The sequence below is a fragment of the Paramormyrops kingsleyae genome, chromosome 6, assembly GCF_048594095.1.
Source record: "Paramormyrops kingsleyae isolate MSU_618 chromosome 6, PKINGS_0.4, whole genome shotgun sequence".
Lineage (NCBI taxonomy): Eukaryota > Metazoa > Chordata > Actinopteri > Osteoglossiformes > Mormyridae > Paramormyrops > Paramormyrops kingsleyae.
In genome coordinates, this window is record NC_132802.1 from 27,107,801 (window position 1) to 27,133,292 (window position 25,492).

Genomic DNA, 25,492 nt, shown 5'->3' on the forward strand with positions numbered 1-25,492 from the left:
GTAGTAAGTAGTAAGAATAATAAAATAAGTGGATGCCATATGAAGTTAGAAAACAGACAGCACAGATTTTTACTATTGCAGAGTTGCGATGTCTCCTGGTGTATTGTGGCTGGGGGGGGGGGGCACGTTGGATGGACTCCTTGTGGTACCTGATGGCAGCAAGCAGGAAGGATCTCCAGAAATTCTTCATAACATAATGGACTGATCCGGTGACTAGATGTACTCCAAGATAGCGCCCCCTGGAGTAGATGGGCAGAATTGATTATGATGTTGTCAAAGTTTGCCACCATCCTCTTCTTCACTACTCCCTCCAGAGGGCTCAGGGTCAGTGCTGTGGTGGTTGGCATCGCCTGAACTGATGCCACATCCTCAGTGTATCGTGGCATAGAAAAGCAAATAGGCCACTATAGACTGGTAAAGTAAATAAATGATGACATTGCTGCAGGATGTATCAGATTATAACCCAGGGGCACTGAGTCCCCTCCCCAAGGTCTGCCCTCCCTCATCCTGCACATCCAGGCAAGTCAGCGTTGGGACTTTGTTATAACTATTTTGTTTGTTAGTAGGTAGAGCTGGTGTCCCTCCTTACTGGGGAGAGTAAGATTTTTTTGTGGTCAGTCCTGGAGAATATTTAGTTTGTCTGTAAACTAACCGTCATGAAACAGTTGCTGTCATACAGAAGGTGTTTCTGAAGAAACGGGTCTGTGTCCAGAAAGCATTGATTAATCTGAAGGTTTGTTTTTAATTGTTATTTCTTGTATGTGGTACAATATGAATGAGGTATACAGCTACTGATACCTAGAGAGCAGGGATTTCTAAACAGTTCATTATAGTAAAGATTCAGCTAAACTTTTAATACAGCTTGTAGTATAGTGTCGAGCTCCATGAAAAAGAAATATGAGAAAGTGGAATGCAAGCTAATAAACAAAAATACATGACAGGCACTGGAAAATTGGATAAACTTTTACTAGCACTGGTTCCCCCAGTCTTATTTGCAAACTTCCAAATGAGGGAATTTCTGCAGGAATGTGGTTTAACATTCAGTGAGTAAGAGACCATCCAAAACATCATTTCACATAATATAACTTAATATAACAGACTAATAAAACACACTGACATAGGGATGTAGTCAGTTTGTTTAGATGCCATCTAGATGCATATAACAGAAATGTACCAGGTTGCCAAATGATTGGTAATTTTCTTATCTGTAACAACTTGGGATGGAATGATAAAGCTTGTAATCATTACCAGCTTGCATCTTTGCTGCATAATGGCAATTAAGCATGTTGATATTTGGTTAGCTCTGGTAGTTAAGTAAGAAACAAATAGCTTGTTTGCTAAAAACCTATATTTTCTGTGTAAACATACCAGAATCAAACATGGTCTCGTGTACTACAAACCACAGGCATTAGCATATATAAAGAGGATTATGTGTCTTGTCAGGACACGGGTAGAAAAAAAGTGAAGTAGGTTAGTTATTGACTCTAGATGGTGTCATTAATAAGGATAAATGTACGAAGAGTCTTGCCTGGGCTTCCAGTTGTACAGGCTACATTTGTAATCTCTCATAATGTGATTTATTCTTTCAGGGAGACGGCTGTAGCAAATTATTCCTGAATAGCGAATTGCTAAGTAGTGAATAAGTATATTTATGTGTGTTGTTTGAAATATTTTGCTCCATTGAAAACATGTTTTAAATAAGATCCACAAAGATTTGAATCCAGATCAGCACTTCAAAGAAACATTGGTGGATGAACTAAGAGGCAGAATGAGAGATGATGGCAGCGATATTGAAAGACCGGGCTCAGCTCGGTGATGTAAGATCTAATTAAAATGCCTGATTTTATTAATATATTAAAAATTGATAACTTCTGTAAAATGAACACTGATGTGTCACTACTAGTGCAATGACTGTTTAGATATCAACAGCCAATGGTGCCCCTCAGTTCTCCATCTTCCGTGGTTGCTATGGCAATTTGAGCAGGTAGAAAATGACTGAAAGTAGATGTAAGGAGGATCATAGCTCAAGGTCTCAGGGGGAGACAGGCAAAGTCTAATTACCATAATGTGGGTGTGCATGTAGGTTTTTGTGTAACTGTAGATGTGTGCACATTTATATTGTTGTGCTAAGTTTACCTTCAATCACAATTAAGAGTTCATTTGAGTCAGTCGTTGGTAGTGAATCTCGGCTAAATGCACTTCAAGTCCCTAATAAGGAATCAGATGGAATAATTGAAAATCAGAAACTCTAATGGCTTTCCTGTGCTGAATCCAGGAAGAAAGAGCGGCTTTATGGGAAGCGTAGCTTGAGCTGCAACTTCTTCAGGAGCTTGAGTGAGGTTACAGAGATATCCAAGTGTTTGACTGTTCGTATCCTAGCCCTGACAGTGCAGGAACTGGATGGTGAGCAGACATTGTGCTGTGAATGAAGCATGCTGGATCCATCCCACTATTACTAAACTCTGAGTCATCCTCTGGGGTGCTTAAATCTTGTTTCACGCTGTTCTTCCAATAATAATATTTAGTGGGTCATGGGTTATTGGCATGTTGCATTCCAGCCCTGAATATTGTGTTGGTTAAGGCAAACACTGATATGAAGGTTTGACTGAGGATTTGATTTGTCTTTGTTCTTTTAAGAAAACCTTGGAATCAGAAACTTCTGGAATGTGGTCAGACGTCTGTGAGGAGGTAAATGTTCTATCAAGCTAAGGAACTCAGCTGAATATCGGATCTGAATATCTTTGCATAGCTGAGATCTTTCAGACCCACTGTGATGCCTAACAGAAGCTAAGGGTTTATAAGCTGATTTTTCCAGTATATTCATTCCAAGGGAGGGATGGTTGGCCAATTGATTGTTGGGTGTGGTCCCCCAAACACTGGTGAAGTCTTCCGACTCTTTCTTTCCTGACTCCCGGTTAGATTGATGCCGTATTTCATGTTTACTGAACAAGGTCTGTGGGGGGGGGGGGCAGTAGGTAAAATGTAACATATTCAGAAAATCATCTCATGAGCCACAGTTTGAGTGCCACTACGGCCATTGTCTGTTTCCTCTCTATTTTACAGACATGCACCATCTACCACAGATACGAAGAATGTCTCCAATTCAGTGTAGTTAATGCTAGTGTATGATGAGATATTTTTAATTCTCGATCCTTGTAGGGTGGTACAGTGAACTACTCTCCGCTGGATAATAGATTGAAATAGATTTTGATTGAAAGTTGTGCATGTCTGGGGGGGGGGGGGGGGGGAACAAAAATGCAGCGGCTGAGATCAGAGGGAGCGCTGCAGATGACAAGCCGTCATAAAGATTTACGTTACAACGTACACTGTAACTGATTTCTTTCTCAGCTGGGATGCCTCGGAGATCCCTGCTTTTCCTCGGTGCAGGTGTGGCCGTGTTGTTCACGGGCCACATGGTCAGGCCTGCTGCAGAGCCGTCCCTGTGTGCCTGCGCATGCCACCCCCATGCAGCTGCGGCAGCTATGCCCTCCGCCAAACGTGCAGCTGCACAGAGTCTCTGTACAAGATAGCAGGCATGCAATGGGAAGGATTCCCTCTGGATCTTGATTATGTCTTTTAACACGGCACTGGAAACTCAGCTTGGGCTGTCATAAGATTATACTGGTGAAACCAGCTGTGATTAGAGGTTCAGCCACACTGGACAATGACATCCTGTGGTCTAGATAATAAGGACAGAAAAGCCAAGTGACTGACGTAGAAGCTAATAAATTGAGGTGATCCACAGCGTGCTGCACTGAGCACAGCAAGTGACACTGCACTGAACGTAGCAACAAAGGACTGAATTTAGCAACGTAACACTTATGCAAGCAACAGGATATTGTGTGCTGTTGTCCTTCCTTTTGTGATTTACACAGTTTCGGTTGTGTCTGTGCAACGATTTAGGCATAATGTTTTTCAGGCTTCATGCCCTCACTCATTGTTCCAGTTTTGCATGTACTGGATCATTGCAATTGAAAAAGGCACTACATGTGGGAGAAAATGTGCAGCATTCTGTCATCGTGCATAGCTTTGTGTCATTTCTTAAATAAAACAGATTAAATGTGGTGTTGCTGATATGCAGATTAACCGGTAGGACAGCATGACCAGGACATGCCTTGATGGCCCGTGAAGTCACTGTGACCCTTGAAGTTCTGGGCAGGCGATGGTGGATAGCTACTCCAGATGTGACCACTGTAAAACCTCAGGCCAACAATTTCTCATGCACCACCTTGGTCCCTCCTCCTCTGTTCCCCTCCCCTACTACACAACTGCTCCAAGTGCCCTTTGGATTTCCTCCCTCGTGTTTTCTCTTCCCACCCTTCAGGGCATGCTGGCTGAATGGGAGTACTCCACTCAACACTTAATTCTCTATGATCAAACCCAAATAAACTGAACTAAATGAATGAAACCCAGCTGAGTTGGGGAGACCCTCGGGAGCAGGTCTGCCAAGAGTAGCGGACGCCCTAGCAGATGATGGATGACGTGGCTCCACGTGGTTCCAAGTGCCCATCATAGCATGTTTTCTGCTAGGCACGGGGAGAGATGTTGCCCGTGTAGCCTTACTGAGCACCAGAGCTGTGCCCCCTGTCAACCTGTGACTGGTGATAATGGTGATGATACACCTCAGGTTAGTGGTGAGTGCAGAGGTAATACTGTATGAGGAGTAACAGCCAATATTGAAATATTGAAATGGCATGAGCTTATCTACACTAACAGGCAGAATGCCAGGCAACATCCTGATGCAGACGATCAGTGTCAGTGGAAACGGACATCGTTGTTATGTGAGGAAATCTCTGGGAGCAGTTTCTCATTTGGATACGTGGTATGTGGTTAAGTGGGCTAAGCGTCTGCATCTGCGATCGAAAGGTTGGCGGTTCGAGCATGGCTTTGGCCGAACAGTCACATGTCCATGAGCCTGTGAGCAAGACCCATACCCCCCAGCTCCATGGGGGGGCTGCCTTTCACTGTCAAGCTTCCTCTTTCCTACGTGTGCGTCATGGAGTGCAGGATGGGAGTAGGACTAAGGCCTTGTCCACATGTACATGGGTCATTTTAAAAACATAGGTTTTTTCTATGCGTTTTGGCCTTTCGTCCACATGCAAACAGTGTTTCACATCACTGAAAATGGAGCTTTTGTAAAACCCCGTCCAGGGTGAAGATTTTCAGAAAGTTTTTGGCTTGTGACATCAGATTGTGCGCCGTTGTTGACTTTCTTTGATGTCAAAGCGTTTCGCCATTGCTGTTTACATGAACTGTCCTTAGCCTAGCAGAACTGGTAATAAAGCTTCTGATTGGCCAACATGGCTTCACGGTTAGAGTAATATTGCTCTTGACAGTCCTTTTTAGCACTGTCAAGACAGGGATTTCATTTGAACAACGGAGGAGGAAAAACGCTGTTTTAAAAAATACCTGTGTACGTGTGGACAAGGCCTAAAATGGAACTTCCCCACAAGGATCAATAAAAGTGTCATTATTATTACACCATATACGTCATGGTCATTTGATTCAAGAGGATACCTCTTTCTAATCTCGGCCCCTTCAGCCGACACAATCTGAAACTTTTTGCACAGGATTCCTGATAATGGCCGAGACTGTATTATGTATTGAGTCATTTTGCATTGGATGGATTTTTGTACTGAGGCTGAGCTCAGCTAACATGGCACAGTACTATCTCATGGGTATGTCAGGTCTTCAAGGCAGGAGATAAGGAGGGATTATCACTTGCGTCTGTTTGTCATCATGTTATGGTCACTGCTCTCCCTGGTTATAAATACCTTCCTTCCACATGCTGTTTGATAAAAGTTTGCATTCCTAGGAGCAGTATAAGAACAAGCAAATGAGTCATGCATTTTAAAAAAAAAAAGCAATAATGACATGAGAAATGGAAATGTTCTGTAATTTTCTTTTGTAAGGCTTTGCATCCTCTTTAAACATATTATTTTAAAAACTGTTAAATTCCTCTACACCAAATAGGTTTGTAATGCTGTTGTGTACTAAATGTTACCTGGTTGACTGATAGAGATGACCATCTTCTTTTCACTGGACTCTGAATATTCTCAGGAAGGTCTGTAGCTTTAGTAACTCTTGTGATTTGTACACAGGCCCTGTGTTCGTTTCCGTCTTAGTTGTTCTTTCACACTAGCAGCAGATTGAGATGTAATGAAGAGCTCTGGTTTTTCCCACAAATTCCAAAGATGTCAGACTGTTCGACCTCAGGATGCATGGGGCGCCCCAGCTGTGTAATGTAATCTTCTTCCTGTGCACTTTTTTCTCCTTCCTGGGCTCACGTAGTTCAAAGCCTGGCTTGCCAGTGAAGAACAATTGGATCACACTAACGAGTATTCCATGTGCACTTGCAATGTCCAAAATGGCGCACCATAAAATGTGCCCTGAGCCCAAGACTGGGAAGATGAAGCAAATATGAATGACTTACTCTTTTCACTGCCAAGGAAAAAAGTTCTTTAAAATGCAGAATTTTGCAGATAGTTGTGATGTTGTGTTTCTAGTTTTCATTGGGCTGAGCTGCTCTCAAAAGTTCTTTGAGATTAATTCTTCTGAAGGACATTTTAAGTAAAATAGGGCTACTTTTCTCTGCCTGACACCTGCAGTGCATCTCCTGCTACAATGCATGATTAATTGACCCTGAGACAAGCAGCATAAATCCAGTGAAATAGCACAAAAGGGAGGAATTAACCAGGGGCTACAATAAACATCCTGTTTGTTCATGGCATCCCATTAGTGGGAAGCCTTTGTAAATGTTCATAAAAAGGGGCCTCACGCTTTGCTTTCATGCAAAGAGAGCACCGTTTGGACACCTACCTCCTTCTGTGCAAACAAGAAGTACATTTAGAAATGTGGTGCATGCCATGTCAAAATACTGAATTTGGAAATGTGAACTATTCTGGATTCAAAGTATGCTGTGATCTTAGGGACGGGGTCATATGGCCCATGTTTGTGAAAGCCCCTCTGAAACACTTAAGTTTCACCTTCATAAGTAATTTCACAAATCAATTTATGGCTTAATTATAATGACACTATGAAAAGCTGGATAGGTCTTCATATTTCTGATACCCGCATGACTTACTGAAGGGCTGCAAGTTATCTAGGGTTGTGAAACACAAATAAACGTTTAAATTACAGTTGTAGGTAAAGCTGGATTAATTAAGCCCCAAGGGGAAAACCGCAATCCAAATAAAGAACATTTTGCATTGATTTCCACATTTACATTACCATTATATTTTTTCAGATGATATGCTAAACTAGCAGGAACCTGTGCCATGTGTAGGTAAGGTCAGGCAAAAGGAACCTTGCTGTGTTCTCTGTGCAGTGCACATCCATTTTCCATCACTGCTTATCTAATGTTGGGTTACGGTGAGCCTAGAGCCAAATCCAAGAAGTATAGAGCAGTAGGAGGCATATCTCCTGCACAGGGCACCACAGCAAACACAGCAGGCACACAGTCACAGACCAATCTGCAGAAGCCATCGTGAGGAGACCCATGCAAAGGCTGCACTAAGCTGGGGCAGCAATCAGACTCACTAACCTCGAGGTATATGGCCACAGTGCCACCCACTAACCATATTTTTGTAGTATAGCCCCTGGAGGTTAACTGCACCCCAGGTTAAGCACGAGCTTTGCCTTCTTGAATCCACTCGTTTGACCAAAGCTAATTTTCCACCCAGCAAGCGCTTATATAAACAATAATGACAGAAAGCCTTTACCGTGTTGCTATGGTGTGACAACAGGCAACACGTCTTGTTTGTTAGAAAGCACAGCACACATCAAGCGGTAAGATTAAATGAAAGCAGACCTTCAGAAATTTAGTCTGATTACAGTGTTCCATATACATATGCATGCATTTGTGCTATTCTGATTAATCTGACTTAAGTTATGCATATGCTAAAATACAAAAAAAAACTTTGGATGATGAGGATCTGTCCTCATTCTTCTATGGTTCATCATGCAGGGACTGCAAATAGAATATCTGGTAGCTGTCTCTGTCACTTGGAGTGCAAAGTTCTTCATGTACCACCTAAAGCGCTTCCTTGGGATTTTCATGCATCAGTCATGAAGTCTGGAATGTGTGAATGCAGAGCAGTTTCAGACGTAGGGCCCTGCATTCCTAAACACATCAGCTTTACAATACACAGTTGTAGATTATATTATTTAACCTGCATAACAGCCCTGGACTAGATTCTAGTCCATTGCTATGCAGACACTCGCAGTGATGGGAATTTTAGAGTCACCTAAAATGTTTTTGCACTATAGGACGTAACCAGTGCAAACACAGAAAGAAAATGTGACCTCCAATCAGAGAACCATGAACGGGAATGCAATTCCCAGCCCTTGAATAATATCCATCGAGCCACTTCACAACTTTTAAACCTCTTGGTGTTGATATAAAATGTGTGTCTCATCTATGCTGAGAAATTCTCATTGACCTCCTTTCATATTGATATCTGTTGCTCAAACACATGCCATACACACAATGGTGTAAGAGAAAGTTTGACACTGGGGTGGGGGATTGGTACAACTGCATAGTAATTTAAAATACAAAGGTCTATTTATTTGGGGGAATAAATGACTGCAAATATAATTTTGGAGGGTATATGCCACTCCCCCCTGGTTCCAACGCTCCTGCATTCACACACACCAACCAGCAAGGACCAAGCAAATCATTCACATCGAGTAGTTGTGAATATGATTCTGTTTGATCTGAAGCAAATCACTGCAATTTATTCAAGGTGAGTTGGGTTCTAAGCCATGAAGCATTCATGCATAGTCTGCCTCAGCGCTTCTATAACAAGAATGTCATTAAAAGACCCAGGATATGCACAGTTTAAGCTCAGTTCAATAACACTGAATTCACCTATCACAACAAATATCAACATTAACGCCACCCTTCGTTGTGAACATAGAGAAACCCGTGTGTCTTTGTCACCACTGGTCACATCGATTCATGAAGAACAGAAAAGGACTTGAGGATGACGTACTAGATACTTTCCTAAATGCCTGCCTGATCTGCTAATGTGGGAAGAGTGGCGGTACAAGGCCTGAGCGTAATAAATGATCCTCCTCTAGCTCAGAATTAAAATAACCCCCCCCCCCCCAAACATTGTTCCCATGATCTCTGTGACGTTCCCCCGGAGACTCAGTGTGTGATTTGTGTCTGGACTATTCTTAGTAATCAAGGGTCACACAACAGCCAAGAACACTGACACAGACTTTCCTCTCTGCTTCACACAACGATGATAAAGCACCACGGACTAAGTAACAAAACTCTGTGCTGCATGCGGCTGTTAATAATCATTTAAATGACAGCCGCACCTATATTCTCCCCTGGCACAGGGTTTAAATCCTGCCAGCAGCCCAAATGGACGTTTTATCCCTCGGGGCAGAATCGCTCCCAGGCTGGCTTGGTGTGGGTCATTATCCACTCCTGGTCTTTCACCGAGAGACGGCAGCCCTCCCCTCTTTAGCGCTCCCTTCCTCTTCTGAGCTACTGAAAGGCAGGACGGCCTTGTGGTACCCTCCCCCCCCATTAACTTCTGTTGACCATTTATTGTATAACTTATTAAATGCCAAATTTGGGATTTGACAGTTCAAAGGATTCAAAACGATTTTGAAATAAGTAAAAACTGACAAGCTTGTTTTAGCACAAATGCTAAACCAGATAAACAAACTTATAAGTCCTTATAAGTTTCCATTATTTGCTTGCTATACTGATTTTACTGGCTTTTCCTTCACTTTGCCATTTTCTAAGGTGATACTAAAATTATCTGTTCCATATATGAACAAAAAATGTGACTGATTTAAATTTATTCAGCAATATAATATTGCTGCTAAACCATCTCTGCAAAAAAACACTATTACTTATTATACATTTTAGGCAGATTTTTTTCCCCAATATTAGAGCGTGTGGTCTTGTTGTTATAAGGTTTTCTTTCAGATGTGGAGGTAAATTAACTGTCTTTTGAATATAAATATGTTATGGAATTTATATTTGTCCCGGAGGCAAAAAGTTAGAAAACTAGGAATGATTTTAGCAGGTGTCGTCCTGGGTCCTCTTCTGTTTATCCTGCCATTAAGCCCCTCCCCCTCCCCCCATCCCTCCCGCCACTCACCTCCTGTTCCCATCACTCATGTCTCCCCCCTCACAGCAGAGTCATATTCTGTGGCTGGCAGCGAGGGCAGCATCTCCACCTCGGTGGCATCACTGCCCCCCCAGGCCTCTGGAGGTTCTGCCCCCGGCTCCCCCGGTTCCCGTCGCTCCATCAGCACCCTCAAGAAGTGGCTCACCAACCCAGTGCGCAAGCTGAGCGCCGGGCCCGGCGGCGGGGGCGGCAAGGGTGAGCGGACGGTGTGCCGAACCGACGGTACCAAGCCCCCGCCTAGCCCGCAGACCCAGGACCCGGGCACCATCCATGGGCAGGAAGATGGAGTGACGGTGCTTCCAACTGTGGTGAGGAGCAACCTTCCTTTAGCAGCCAGGGAGCAACAGTGATAGCTATTCACTTTGATTCGGCTTCCTAGTAGAGATATCGCATAGCACCTACCCAGTAATAACTAATCCGCCATGAGGAAAATTGTGGGTGGAGCCACATGGTTAAGTAGGAAGCTCTTAAAGGGGCAGTTCACCCAAAACTGAAAAAAGTATGTTTTAGAGGGGCTTTAGTGCTATCTATCCATCTGCCTAGGAGTTGCCTAGTTTTGGAGATATTGGCTGTAGAAACTCCACACACCAATCACCGCCTAGATGGATAGATAGCACTAAAACCACTCTAAAACATACCTGTTTTTCTGTTTTGTGGTGAACTGTCCCTTTAAAGCATTTAGTTGGCTGCCGACATTCAGGGATGGCCTGATCTGAACTTTTTGTGCATCTGCAGGAATGGAGAGATGATCCCAGTCCTGCTCACCCTGAAGATGGGACCCCACCCACCTCACCGTCTCACAGCCTGCTGTCTACACTGGCTGGCCAAGAGGTGAGTGCTACTTCACACCTGCACACACTCACACACACACACACGCACACACACACACACACTCGTGTAATCATATCTTTTTGGGGACTGCTCATTCATTTCTATAGGAAAAATGCTAATGCTAACAACCTTAACCCCTACCCAGCCCTAACCATAACCATAAGTAACCAAACAAAATACAAGATTTTTCATTGCAGTCACGGAAACTGGTTCCCAAAAGGGTAAAAAATGGGTATTCGTCACGTTGTGGGGGTATACCTGGACTACACACACACACACACACACACACACACACACACATGTAGGGTAAACATATCCTTATGGGGACCGCTCATTCATTTCAATGGGAAAAATGCTAACGCTAACTATGACAACCTTAACCCCCACCCTGCCTTAACCATAACCATAAGTAACCAAACAAAATACAGTTTTTGCATTTTTAGTTTTTTCATAGCAGTCACCGATTTTTATAAAATAGAGTTTTCCCTTATGGGGACCAGGAAACCGGTCCCCATAAGGGAAAAAAACGGATATTTATCACGTTATGGGGACATTATGTCCCCATAAGGATAGGTAAACTCGCTCACACACACACACACACACACACACACAGAGCTATATTTAAGGGGTCCTCCCGCTGACTGCTTTTTTCTTACTTTAATCTTTTTCATTAGATTAAAAAAAGTATGAGATATTTATCTTGTATAATTTTTCTTAAAATGTTTCCATAAGACAGTCATGTGTACACTGACAAACACAGACAGATAAATACATAAACACATAATTCATAATGCATAAAAACATACATGCACATTATACACAGACACATAAACAAACTCACTGCTTTTTGTTCAAACGTTAATAATTTATGTTAAACAGAGCCTGCGTATGGAAAATGGTATCTGTGGTTCAGTGTGGTTGAGTGAAGCACAAAGGTGGACAGTGGCCTTGTTTACAGGATTCCTTAATCCATGTGAATATACACAGTTACCCAGTCTGTCACTGGGCTCACGTCTCCAGTTATTAAACAGAGCCACTCAGTCTGCAGGCCCTGTGGGGACTAACTCAATGAAAAACAGTGGAGAAAGAACAAATGCTAGCAATCAGGCAGCTATTAGCATTTCTGTTTATTTGGTGAGATAATCACAAATAAAAGAGATGTGTATAGCAACTTTTATACCAATGCTGCAAAATAATTATTCCTTTGGAGTAAATGAGTGCATGTAGAAGAATAGGTATGACCTCAGACCTTAGCAATCCAAAATGGTAAGTAAAACCTCTAGGAGACACCATAAAATGCTATGATGAATTTTTAAACCTGCATGGTGCATTATGGCAGAAACCAATTTCAGGCTGATTGGTGTCTTGCACTGGCAAATAAATAAGAGTCAGACACTGGGTGAGACAAAATGTACCAGGGCTCAGTCCACTCGAATCTAACATGGAAATAGACAAAGGGAAGGATAAAAAAATCTTTCAATACATTATGCATTTGCACTAAAAATACTTTAGATGAATAATAGGTATAAGTATGATCATGCTTTTTGCTGTTATTCTCTGGAGAAGAAGCTAAGGTCTGACCCTGGGGTGAATGAAACATACTGCCATGAGTTACGAGGTACGGACCAGGGAAGCAGGTAAAAGAGATAAGGACTGGGGTAAAATAAAGGGATTTAATGGGCAAACGAAGGGGCATAAGGAACAAACAGCATAACAATACAATGACAGAACTAGGGAAACAAACTCTGACGTGGACTTAAATACACCGAAGTAATAAGGACAACTCGAAACAGCTGGTAAACCCTGGGAATCCACATGAGGTTAACGAGGGGGGCGTGGCGCAGGAGGATTGGCACGATCGGGGTGTGACACATACCATTATGGTGATAGGTGAACCTTTGTTCATCCATCTTTGGTCTTTTTGTTGTTTGTTGGCTGAAGGAAAACTATGAGTATTAAATGATCCTTTCTGAGGAAAAACGTAATGGGTTACAGAAATTCTTCACATATATTAGAGTCACATTGAGTTACACAACAAGTAGCAGCTTTTGAAGCCATGATTCTGACTCCTCAGTGCAGACAGATAAACGGAGACACTGCCACTCAAGGGTGAATTTTTTTCTGGAGTGGAGAGCTCATTCTTTATTAAAAACCACTGTCGATTAAACATGGCCTCTAGGTTTAAAAGGAAAGCAAATAAAATATGTGAGGAAACAAACTACAATACTTTTTGTTGTCGCACATCTGGTAAAAATAGAGCACGGAATCCGACGGTCAGGTGATGCCAAGCGAGTACCGCAGGACGGAAACGCTATGAGGAATGCCGGTGTGGTGCTGAGCTGCTGGATCACGCCGCCGTTCCTAACCGTAGGCAAAGCCCTTGTCAGCTGACTCGGGATTTTAGCACAGCTCTGGCCCCTGGATGGAGCCTGGGCCTTGGCCATACTGAGGTCCCTTGGTGTTGAGCGGTTGTGTGTGTAATCTGAGGAGTGGGGGGGGGTCCTCATACCTTTATGGCAGGGTTGGGTGGGGATGGAAAGGGAATCTTATCTAAACATAAACCAAAACCAGAGCTTGTTATGTCATGCCCCACAACCAGTGATGACAAAGGAAGTACAACCCAGTACACAATTACTTTATAAAACTAAGATAGACTATTTGCAATATCACAAATCTACTGGTGGTTCATCCAAATGCTACTTATACAATGATACTTTAGCTTGATGTGTCATGACATCACCCGCATCAAACGAAATTCCTTGTACTTGGTGAATAAAAGATTCAGTAGTCAGTATTCAGTACTTGGTCCTTGTTGGTAGTAATATTTTAATTTCACTCCTATTTATACATTTATAAATTTTTACATTTACATTTACATTTACAGCATTTGGCAGACGACCTTAGCCAGAGCGACTTACATAAGTGCTTTAAGACTCTACAATGCATTTTTCCCGATACTAGCTCAATAAAACCAAGACTATGAATACCATCGATCTAATACTCTGTTGGGAAAGTGCGTTTTTTTTTTTTTAGCCTCTCTACTACTTGACTCAGTTACCATGAATGTCACAATAGCAACACCACTATATAGTAGGTTTAAGGCAGTATTTCCCAATCCAGGCCTCTGGGAACCACAGTCAGTCCATGTATTTGCTCCCTCGGAGCTCCCTACCAGACAGGCCACATTTCGCCCCCTTCCAGCTCCCTGCCAGGAACTGGGAGGAAGCAAAAACGTGGAGTGTCTGTGTGTTCCTGAGGACCGGGTTGGGAAACACTGGTTTAAGCTGTAGAAGATGGGGTTTTCGGGGTGTGTCCTGGCACAGCAGGGATACTGGCGCATTGCAGGGATGCGTGTGTAATCTGGAGTTTTGTTGAGTTAAGGGTGTGTTCAGACTCACCAGAGCAGAACTGTGACGGAGGTAAAGCCACGGCGAAGCTCACATTGCTGAGATGCAGACCTGGAAACAAACAAGAGAGAATGCAGGCATCACAGCGTCGTTGGGTGGTCTGACAGCGAGCGGAGTTCACAGCTGGAAAGCCATTGTGGAAAACCCCAACATTTAACATTTATCGACAATTTACAGCTGTGTAATTCCAGTTCAGCTTTTAAAAAACATTCCCCTGACAATGTAAACTGTTGTTATTGTATCTGTGAATGGTGACTTTAAATGTGCAATGGCAGAGGTAGATAATTCAGGTCCAGAAAGTAAAAATCCAGACCAAGTTTAAAAAGTCATAGTCACAGAGTACTCAACTGGCTGGTTGAAACCAAATCTTGGTCTGGATTTTTACTTACTGGATGTGAACTACCTACCTCTGTGTATTGTGGAGACTTGAGGGTACAGACTTTGACAAATGGGCATAGAGACCACACACAGAGAAGACACAGGGCTACTGTATTTATTCTCCCTCATTCCATTTATGGATGCAATTTTTGAATTTAAGCTTCAAAGTATCTGTTTCTTCCCCTATTTCATTTCCAGGGTCACCGGTTGGGTCTTTGGGGTCAGAATCCCTTGAAGTGTCACCCACGCCGTAAAAAAGGAATTCAGGTTTTGCGTGGATATTTCTGCATGAAGTGTATCAGACTAAACTACTGTACAAGGAAGGAATATCCAATGGCTGAAAACAAACCATACAATGGAATACAAACTGGGAAATGGAAGGCAACCTTCCTGTTTATTTTACTTTCTTTCGCCATGATTTTCGCTGACAGGAAACGTTAATGCTGACAAGATGGAACCCGTATTTATCTATGTTGGTCCTGTTATTTGCATTTCATTGGTATTTATTTGGCGGCAGGGAGCATTCTAGTAACAATTTCCCTTTGCTATGTACATATATCAATAAAAACCTTAGTAGGCACAACTCTTAAGGAAACCCAGCAAAAGCAGTGATGGTCATTGCCTGGAGAAGCCACGTAGCTGCACACCCAATAGAATACAGATTTCCATCAGTGCTCCTCTGTTTTCTGTTCCTCACCCTCTCTTTCGGCTGCAGTCTGAGTGATGCGGTGGTTCATACATCCTGCTTTCTACTGACGGCTGCACCCCTGTTATCATTCCTGCACTGTCACACGCTATTTGGCTGATGTACTCTCGTCACCCTGGCAACCCACGCCATTACGGCTCTCTGTCGCTCCCTTTGTTCGGGTTCCGGTTCCCCATTTCCATTTTGCATGCACCATCAGGACTTCCCTTTTCATCCCCCCGGTCCCCCAGTGTCCCTTTCGCAAATGTTAAATCTGAAAAGCCCTGATGGAAATATGTGAACGCAATATGATCATGGAAAAAGCAGCTGTGTTATTTTCCGAGGGCACATGAGCATAATTAACATCTGGAATGCCACATTACACATCATGTGGTTTCCGTCCAGATGAGTAATTTTACAAATATGTCTTTATCTCTCCACTCACCATTTTCAAATTATTAGTTAATGAGGAGTTACAAGTATTTACCACTAACATGTTGAAATTAGAAACAAAAAAATGTTCCACTTCAAATGTAGGCTGAGTAGAGGGGCACCAGATTATATCTTTGTCTTTTCTTGGCATATTTTCCCGTTAGTGCATGTGACTGGGCAATCTGTCCTGAAGACTTTTTTCAACGGCTGCTCCAGGCCATGTAATCAGCCCAAACAGCTTCGATGTAAGCTTTTCCCTGCTACATGTGTACAATACAGAGCCACTTAGGTGTCACAGTAGAAACAATTATTATCTCGTAGTAATTTGTACTCTCAAGTTAGTAATTTGTGCGCTCTATTTAGTAATTTGTGCTCTCGAGTTACTAATTTATACTCTCAAGTTAGTAAATGGAGAGCATGGATTTTTTAACTGGAGCGCACTACTTACTATGAGATAATATTTTCTTCTACCATGACACCTAAGGGGCTCCATAATACAACTCTGTCTATATTCAGGCTCATCTTTTCCCCAGGCCTTTTGCCTCTAGCCTTCACTAAGTTGGAAAGCTTCTCCAGTTTTTGGGTGCTGAAATTTCTAAGGGCATCACATCTGCATAGTGAGGTGTCTGTCTGACGATCCCAATACAGAAATCTGCCAGAGCCTTCTTGTGGCACATATCCCAGCAAAAACAACATTGCATTTGTAGAAAATAAATTTCTTAAACCATGCAAAGAAGATCCTTATGTTGACAGGTTTCCCTGTGTTGAATGAATTATGCTGCTTATACACCCAATAAAATGGCATCTGTTCAGTAAATGATTCAAGGCCGGTGGTTTTCTTTTTAGAAAGCAGGGAGAGTGTTTGGAAGTTCTCATTAAAATGCTGCTACATGCAAATTAGGAGGAAGAAGGAAATATCATTGTGATATACTGGAATATTAAATAGGCACTGATCAAAATTTTCTGATTAATTCCTCAATCTAATAAACTAAATCAAATAGCACCAAGATTCAGGATTTTAATTTGTTGCATGCAGAACTAAACAGTAGAATGGCAAAAGAGCGCTGTTACTGTGGATGAACATATAAACGTATAGACTGTAAGGGAAAAACAGACATATACCAAAACAGAGAGAAAAAAGAAAACTATTACAAGAGGCAATAAAACTGTATGAGTGTAAATGAAGTGTCTGAGGTTAGATGCAAAGTCTTTCTACAGTATTGATGTAAAGTGCAAATACAGTATAAGTGGCATAATTATCAGAATTTAAGACCAGAAAAATGGCAATGATTAATCAGGGTTTAGGGTTTGTATGACCTGAGGGAAAAAGCTTCTCCTCCGTCTCTCAGCCCAGGTCTTTTGGCTATGGAGGCGTTTGGCTTAATGCAGTCGCTGGAAAAGTCTGTGTTATTAACCGGTAACTAAGTGTTAGTTACAAACTGATCCCATGCTTGTTCATCATTAATAAATCATGACAGTTCATGTATTCAATTCAGGCACTACATTAGTTAAGAGTTAACTAATTTGTTAATAATGGATTTAGTACTGAAGAACAAATCATGAGATACTATAGGTTTCCCCCATGAAATATATGAACGGTTGATTAATGATGAATGAACATGGGATCAGTAAACACAGTTACTGGTTAATTAATGCATTAAGTAAACATGTGGGATATTATTCATGTCCCATCAAGTAAAACGTTACCCCTTGAATTTCTTCAGTTGCCTGAGGTGATAGAGATGCTGCCCCGCTTTGTGGGAAGTGTGCTTAGTCCTCAGAAATGCCAGGTCAATGGAAATGCTGCTGACTCTCTCCACTGGAGACCCATATCCCATACTTAACATCATTAATATTTAATATTTTGGTAAGCTTTTGTGCCCACTCAAGTAAAGTGTTTCAGTAATACTTTACTTGAGGGGACACAATTACAGATAGTCCTCAAGTAACGACCTACCTGTTTAACAACCGCCTGGACTTAAGACCAGCTCTCCGATCAGTCGGTATTGTAAGTTGTACTAGAACTTCAGTCTGGAAAATGGCAATGCAGCATCTCATCATAAAGCAATCATGCAAATTAGAACAAAATTAGTAAATTGTAGTTTCCTTGTCACCTTTTAATTGTTCTGAATAAATAAAAATGATTACCTATATTTACAGTATGTAAACCTAAGTAATGCAATGTAAGTAGAGAAAATGCTGATTTTCTCTATTATATTTATTGCATCACACAATACAGGACTGTATAAACATTTATAAACTGGATTATATAACAGTGCACATTTTCACACATTTTATCTGCATTTCCGCTGTTATGACAAGAAATTGCGTGGATTTTAACCTTTATACTGCAAATGAAGTACGGATAGCATATAAAGGTTAAAATGCACGACAATTTCTTGTCATAGCAAATGCACATAATTACACAACTGCACATAAAATAAGTACGCATTTGCATTGTTACAACAATCGATTGCTGCACGTATCGCTTTAAAGGTGAATGCGTACTTGCGTAGCAGTTATCTGCATCCCTGTTTATATGTATACTAAAATGTTATAGATGGTGCAAAGGCGACATTAAAGCTATATCTAATGATAGTTGACACAAACTCACTACCAGTAGCCTACAGTATGCCTGAAATATCGGTAAGGGGCAGCTCCTTGCTTACTGACCAATTTGCTTAACGACATAGTCGTAGGAACGGAACTCGGTCGTTAAGTGAGGAGTGCCTGTAATGCAATATTATGCTACTACTAATGTATTAACCACAAATTGATAATGATAATTGATCCCTGTGGGGAAATTGTCTTTATGCTTCCCTCAACTTGCTCTTTGTAGAGTAAGTTGTCTGCGAAGGGCAGCCATCTGCAGCAGCACCCAGGGAGCTGGGGGTTAAGGGGCTTGCTCAAGGACCCGGAGACCTGGGTTTTGATTATAATGAATTGTCACATGTTTTATCTCAAGCAAGTACAAAATTTTTTGTATATCTGTTATTCTGTAAATCTTTGTGAACTACTGAAGGAACTGCTGAAGGAACAAATAATAAATAACACGTGAAATACTGATCACATGTTTATTAATCATTAATGGCTCATGACACGATCTTAAGTTGTGACTATTTGTTTATGATTTGTTCATGATTTGTACTTCAGTAGCAACTGAGTTATTACTAAGTATTTGTACCCCTCGTGAAGCGTTACCAGTATTTCTTTTCATTGTGAAATGCAGTGCATTACATGCTATCATTTCATAAGGTCTGTGTGTATTACTGGTGTAAAACGATTTTCCATGCTAACTGCATGAAAAATCTTTTTCAGGACCGGTTCAAATTTTTGTCAGCTTTTGTTCAAGGCATAAAAACAGACCCAAACTGGCTAAACAACGGGTCTTTTGTGTGCTACATTTCTTATTTTGGCCCACTCAGGATGTATTTAAAAATAAATTAACAAATAAGCATCAATGTTACAAACAGATTGGAATACATTCGATTTCAGGAAGAATTACAAATTATTAGAATTACATTTAGCTAATTGTGCCTTCTGTGTGCATAGAATGAGCAATGGACCAATCTGTTACCTGATGAAGAGGCTTCCTTGAAGACGGACGACTCTTCCAGCCAATCATTAGCTGTTGCAGAGAGTGAAGAGGAAAGGAAGAGTGCCTTGGAGAAAAGCATGTATGTGAGGCGAATTCTTTGAGTTCCCCGTATCATGTTCTGCTCTCTGAAAAAGGACAGCATGGTGGAAACTCATTGTACGCAATGCAGCTAAACAAATTTCATAACAATTGTTCCTGAGTCAAAAACATGCTTTCCACCACACCCCTGTCTCAAAATGAAAGGCCTGAAAAATGCATTCAGATTCCCCTTTCTTGCGCGATTTTAGGTACGTCTTGAAGGAGCTAGTTGAGACAGAGAAACTATATGTGATTGACCTAGGGCTCATAGTGGAGGTGAGTATGTCACAATTGTTAAACTTAATTGTGAAATCTTTCTTTCTTCCATAATCACTTTTCCAGTGTAGGGTCAAGGTGATCTTGGAACCTGTTCTAGGATGCCATGTATGATAAATGTGTGTAAGAGCCATCAATAATTTCTAGTATTAAATAATAAATTTCATTTAAGTATCTGTGTTTCTTCAAATAGACTTGTGCCAGACAATGTGTCAATCACCATTTTGTAGGAAGAACAGTTGTCTCCAATACGGTGCCAATTTCTGCTGCAGGGTTACATGGCCACCATGAATGCCAAGGGGGTACCTGAAGACATGAAAGGGAAGGACAAGATTGTGTTTGGGAACATCCACCAGATCTTCGACTGGCATAAAGAGTGAGCACCGATTCGAATCACAATGTGTGGCAAACATGAGAGAGAGCTGCAGTCCTTGGGAGGTCCTCTCAAAGAAACATACTGTTATATGTGTATGTGAGAGTTTGAAATATTTTGAGTATATCGCAGTTTTCCTCTTACCTTTGCCTTCTAACTGTAAGTCTGTGTGAGAGGTTACTGGGAGGTCCTTGAGTTTATCTGTATTATTATGGAGGAGATGGTGTTCCTGGGGGGTGTGTTTGTCACACTTCGAGGGGACACAAATAAAGCAGTAGTACATACATACTTAATGTATTAATTATCCAGAAACTAAGTCTTAGTTACATACTGATCCCGTGTTTGTTCATCATTAATCAATCATGACGGTCCCTGTATTCCATGCAGGAACTATATTAGTTAATAGTTAACTAATTAGTTAATTCACTAATATAGTTCCTGCATGAAATACATGAACTAACATGATTGATAAATGATGAACTAACACTTACTGGTTAATTACTGCATTAGTTAGTAAGAGTACTACTATGCTAGTGTCTCCTCAAGGAAAGTGCGTTTCTGTGTCGGACAGAGTTACACTGAGCAACACTTGACTTGACAGGGCACAAATATTATGCTCTTACTGATGTATTAATTAACCACAAACTAAATCTGAGCTACCTACTGATCTCATGGTAATACATCATTAATGAATTGTGATCCATGTTTTATGTCAAGTAATGAAATTATTATATTTCTTACATGTTAATTTTGTAAACCTTTGCGAACAACTGAAGTGACTACTGAAGGAACAAGTAATGAAAATCACGCTAAATACTGACCTCATGATTGTTCATCATTAATGAATCATGATGCATCTTTCATCCCAAGCAGTGTCTTACTATATTATATACTATGTCTAATCCTGTAAACCTTTGTGAACTACTGAAGGAACTAATAATGAATTACTGAAGTAACAAGTAATGAATAACACAAGAAATACTCTCATGTTTATTCATCTTCATTAATCATCTTAGTGACTGTATTTGTTCATGATTTATTCATGATTTGTACTTCAGTAGTAACTGAGTTATTACTAAGCATTTGTGCCCCGTCGAAAAAGTGTTACCATTAAATGTTCCCTGAGCTCTCTTCGTCACCCTTCTCCTACACAGCTACTTCCTGGGGGAGCTGGAGAAGTGTGTGGTGGAGCCAGAAAGGCTGGCTCAGCTCTTCATCAAGCACGTGAGTTGCTCCGCCGTGCCCCTTACCCTGGCTCAGCATTCCCCCAACTACATTCCTTTGACTGCACACTTCTCAAGTTATGTCATCTGCTATTGCTGGCCATCCATCTGATTACCCAGGGTTCTTGTTCCTTGGAGTGCTGACTGTATTTTAACAGCCCCTGAGACTGGCCGCCGTCCAGGTGTGGCTGCAGAGATCAGGAAGCATAAAGTTAAACATGCATAACAAGGCTGTAAGGACAAGAGGCCTAATAATAAATACTGTTGAGACTTGGGAGGACAAACTCTGATAAGGTTGTTTTTCCTGTCCGAGTCTGTGGGTGCTGAGGCCCTAGTCTCTGGTGTCTGAAGTGCTGCATGTACGCTTGTGGACGTCAAACAACTTGTACCGAAATAAATGGGACAGAGTGTGAAGGAGTCACATGCTCAAAGCCAGCCTGAATGAGCGGAGGCTGAGCGGAGGCTGAGCTCAGGCTACAAATGAGTCGTTTTTTTGCTGGGCATAGTGTCATAAATGAGGAATTGCGGTAAGTGCCCCGGGTAAACCGCTATGTTTAATGGTTGCTGCCCTGTCCCCAGTCCTGTTATTTAATTTGTCTGACTGGTTTAATCAACTAGATTGAATTAAAAAATTCTCCTGAGGCCACTGAAATAATTTAGAGAGATGAAGCACATCCTTTGGGTAATGAGATGTAGAGGAAGTTTCAAGGAAAGTAAAACGCCAGCATATCAAGCTGTGAAAAAGATTGATGTGGATAAGCTGAGAACAGGATATGCAGTGTGAAGCCGGAGCATTGTTGGAGAGGAGTAGTGGCAAAATGGGGCTTTCATTTGGGGCAGTAATAGTTATGAATTAGCTCTGCTTCTATGCCTCTGCACCCAAAGGTACCATCTCAAATCGGGCAGGTTAATAATGGCACGAGTCTGAGTGGATATCGCTTATCACATGTTCATGCTATTCCTGGGGGGATACCTTCTTCGGAAGGGAACTGTAACCTTGGACAAAGGTGGGGGGTTTGCGAGTAAATGATAGATGACCCCATGCTCATCTGTATACAGCTCCATTACAGCTAAGGCTGGCTGCAGCTTCACTGGACAGACAATTAGAGTCTCCATTCCCAGCTGGTATCTGTAAGACGCTGTGCTGCACATATAAATGCAGCCGGTAACACTTCACTTGAGGGGGCAGAAGTATCTTAGTAACTCAGTTACTACTCAAGTACAAATCATGAACAAATATTGTAACTGGATGAAATACTTGAACCGTTATGATTGATTAATGATGAATGAACATGAGATCAGTATGTAGTTAACACAAAGTTTCTGGTTAATTAATACATTAAGTAACAGTGTACTACTACATAGTTTCTGTGAGAATCGCAGAGGACACTCGATACCTGGTTTTAAATCACAATAGTTTATTAGTATGGTGTAGGGCGTCCTTTTGTGGCCAGTATAGCATCAGGTCATCTTGGGAATAACTGATACAAAGTGGCTCAATAGTTTTCAGATCTGGTGACTGTGCAGGTCATGGGAGATGTTCAGCTTCACTTTCATGTTCATCAAACCATTTGTCACCAGTTTTGCTGTGTGTATTGGTGCATTATCATCCTGATACATGTCACCACCTTCAGGGTACAATGTTTGAGCCATTGAGTGAACATGGTCTTTCAGAATGGTAGAATGGTTCTGTAGTCCTTGGCAGTGATGTGCCCATCAGAACAAGTAGTGGGCCTAGGGAATGCCATGATACTGCAGCCCAAACCACCACTGATCTACCCTCGTGCTGCACTATGGGTACAGTCCAGGTGGTAAGCTTTTCTGGGGCTTCTCCCATAACTCCCATAACACCATAACTCTTTTGAATGTGGGAAAGGCAGCGAAGGTGGACCCATCAGAGAACAACACATGTTTCACATTGTCCACAGCCCAAGACTTGTACTGCTGGTACCATTGAAACTAATGTTTGGCATTGGCCAAACCAAAGGTTTGGCTATAGCAGCCCGACCATGAATATTGACCTTGTGGAGCTCCCAACGAATAGTTTTGGTGGAAACACGAGAGTCGAGGTGTTGGGCAGCTGTGATTTTATGTTCTATACAATTTGGGTGAGTGCCAGGACATCCCTTTCAGACAGCTTCCTCTTGCATCCACAGTTACTCCTGTTGGATGTGGTCCATCCTTCATGGTGGTATGCTGATGTTACCCTGCATACTATGGCTCTCAATACACCGCAAAGACTTGCTGTCTTGGTCACAGATGAGTCAGTGAGACATGCATCACCAATTTGTCCTCTTTTGAACTCTGATATGTTTCCCTTTATGTTGTGTGGCTTGAAATATTTTACATACAGTTGTGCTGTTGCTCTGTTAATTCAACCTTCACACTCTTGTCTGGGTTGTGGTGAGGTGGGGTGGGGTGGGGTGGGGAGGCCATCCTATGACAGGAAATTCAGTGTTTGGCTTTGAATCCTAGGAGCGGCGCCTTCACATGTACGTGGTGTACTGTCAGAACAAGCCCAAGTCAGAGCACATAGTGTCTGAGTACATCGAGACCTACTTTGAAGTGAGTGCCTCTTTGAAAAATTGTACGACTGCATCAAATTAAATGTGTGCTGGTGCCAGTTTCAATGTCATGGTCAGGTTCCACCCTTATTAGAGCTTTAATTAAATTTAATACCTAAAGAGACTGCGCTCTCCCATGTGACCATGTTTTCATGAATTAAAGGTTCAGAATTTTGCTCTTGTTTATAACATTGGTCTCCACAGATGTGATTTATGGAATGTGTGTGTCTGTGTGTCTGTACAGGATCTGAGACAACAGCTGGGCCAGAGGCTGCAGCTGAACGACCTTCTCATCAAACCTGTGCAGAGAATTATGAAGTACCAGCTACTGCTCAAGGTGAGCCAGGGCACGGCTTCCTTCCCCATCTGCCATTCAGCTTGTGGGAGTTTAATTACACAAAAATGTTGTGAGGGCAGAACAAAAAACGATTGGTTCAGAGAGGTCACCAATCAGGTTATAGAGGAGGTGGGACCATCCTGTCAGATGTATTGATCTTGTTTGGACCGACCTCATGTATAATCTGATTGGTTATCTCTCTAAACTAATCATTTTTCGTTCTGCCCTCAGAACAATTTTGTGTTAGTAAAACTCCCATTAGCTGCCATGTACAATCTGCTAATGCTGGTAAGACGCTCTGCAAACATCATTCTTGCAAAGTCACGCATGGGAAAGTACGCCCTAACATGGACTGTTGATAAAACAAGAGGATGCTACCTGATGAGGATTTCGGGAATGTCCATCCCCCAAAGCGCAGCAGTGGCCACTATGGTCAACCTCTGCAGATACTTAACAAATGAGTGACCATTTGAGAATGTCAGGGCTGGGGAAAGAGATACATCCAAAACTGTCACCCGACTTCTTAGATTGTTTGTCTAAATGTGGAACTTGGCTGTTTTGGAATAGAACAGGTGGCACCACATATAATGTGAAGAATTTTATTTTTTATGGTCAAGTGAAAATTCCCTGTTGACATTAGACATTCCTATTACTATTAGTGTTACCCAGCAGATTCCAGGAAAAATTATGTCATTATAGACACTTTGCTGTAATAAGTTTAAGCTTTTTTTGAGATTTACCAAATGAATCAATGTCCCCGTGAAGTTATGAAAAGTTAACCCCCCCATGTATTAACTTAGCACCCTGTCCCAAGTTTTCTACAGTTTCAATTTTTAAATTTCATTCTTAATAGCCTGATTTTCCCCTAAAACACAATCCTTTCTTGTTGGTAATTAACATGAAACGTTTTTAGGCAGTGCTTTGTAACTTTATTGGATGAGATATTTTTCTCTGAAATAGAATTGCTAAGGGCAAAAGGAATTAGATGCCGTGTGACCCAGTAAACCTTGAATCTGTGACCTTTGTATCTCTGCAGGATTATCTGAAGTATTCTACCAAGGCTGGAACAGATACCGTAGAGCTGGAGGTAAGCATAACTGATCTGCCTATGTGTTACATAATGAAATCTGGAGCAGATTGAAAGATAAGAACTGAG

At 41.7% G+C, this 25,492-nt stretch overlaps 1 protein-coding gene across 4 annotated transcripts in view; it reads left to right on the top strand.

The window, feature by feature from the left end:
• Positions 1-25,492, top strand: part of arhgef25a (Rho guanine nucleotide exchange factor (GEF) 25a) — a 61,983-nt gene that overhangs the window by 25,879 nt on the left and 10,612 nt on the right. For 3 of the 4 annotated variants that reach the window (XM_023844465.2, XM_072712952.1, XM_072712953.1), the window contains 9 exons: positions 10,161-10,462; positions 10,890-10,985; positions 19,440-19,564; positions 19,773-19,839; positions 20,112-20,215; positions 21,367-21,436; positions 23,911-24,000; positions 24,244-24,336; positions 25,373-25,423. In XM_023844465.2, the coding sequence (XP_023700233.1) occupies positions 10,161-10,462; positions 10,890-10,985; positions 19,440-19,564; positions 19,773-19,839; positions 20,112-20,215; positions 21,367-21,436; positions 23,911-24,000; positions 24,244-24,336; positions 25,373-25,423 (998 nt within the window). The remainder of the gene's footprint in view (positions 1-10,160; positions 10,463-10,889; positions 10,986-19,439; positions 19,565-19,772; positions 19,840-20,111; positions 20,216-21,366; positions 21,437-23,910; positions 24,001-24,243; positions 24,337-25,372; positions 25,424-25,492) is intronic. The other variant, XM_072712954.1, reaches the window with a different exon arrangement.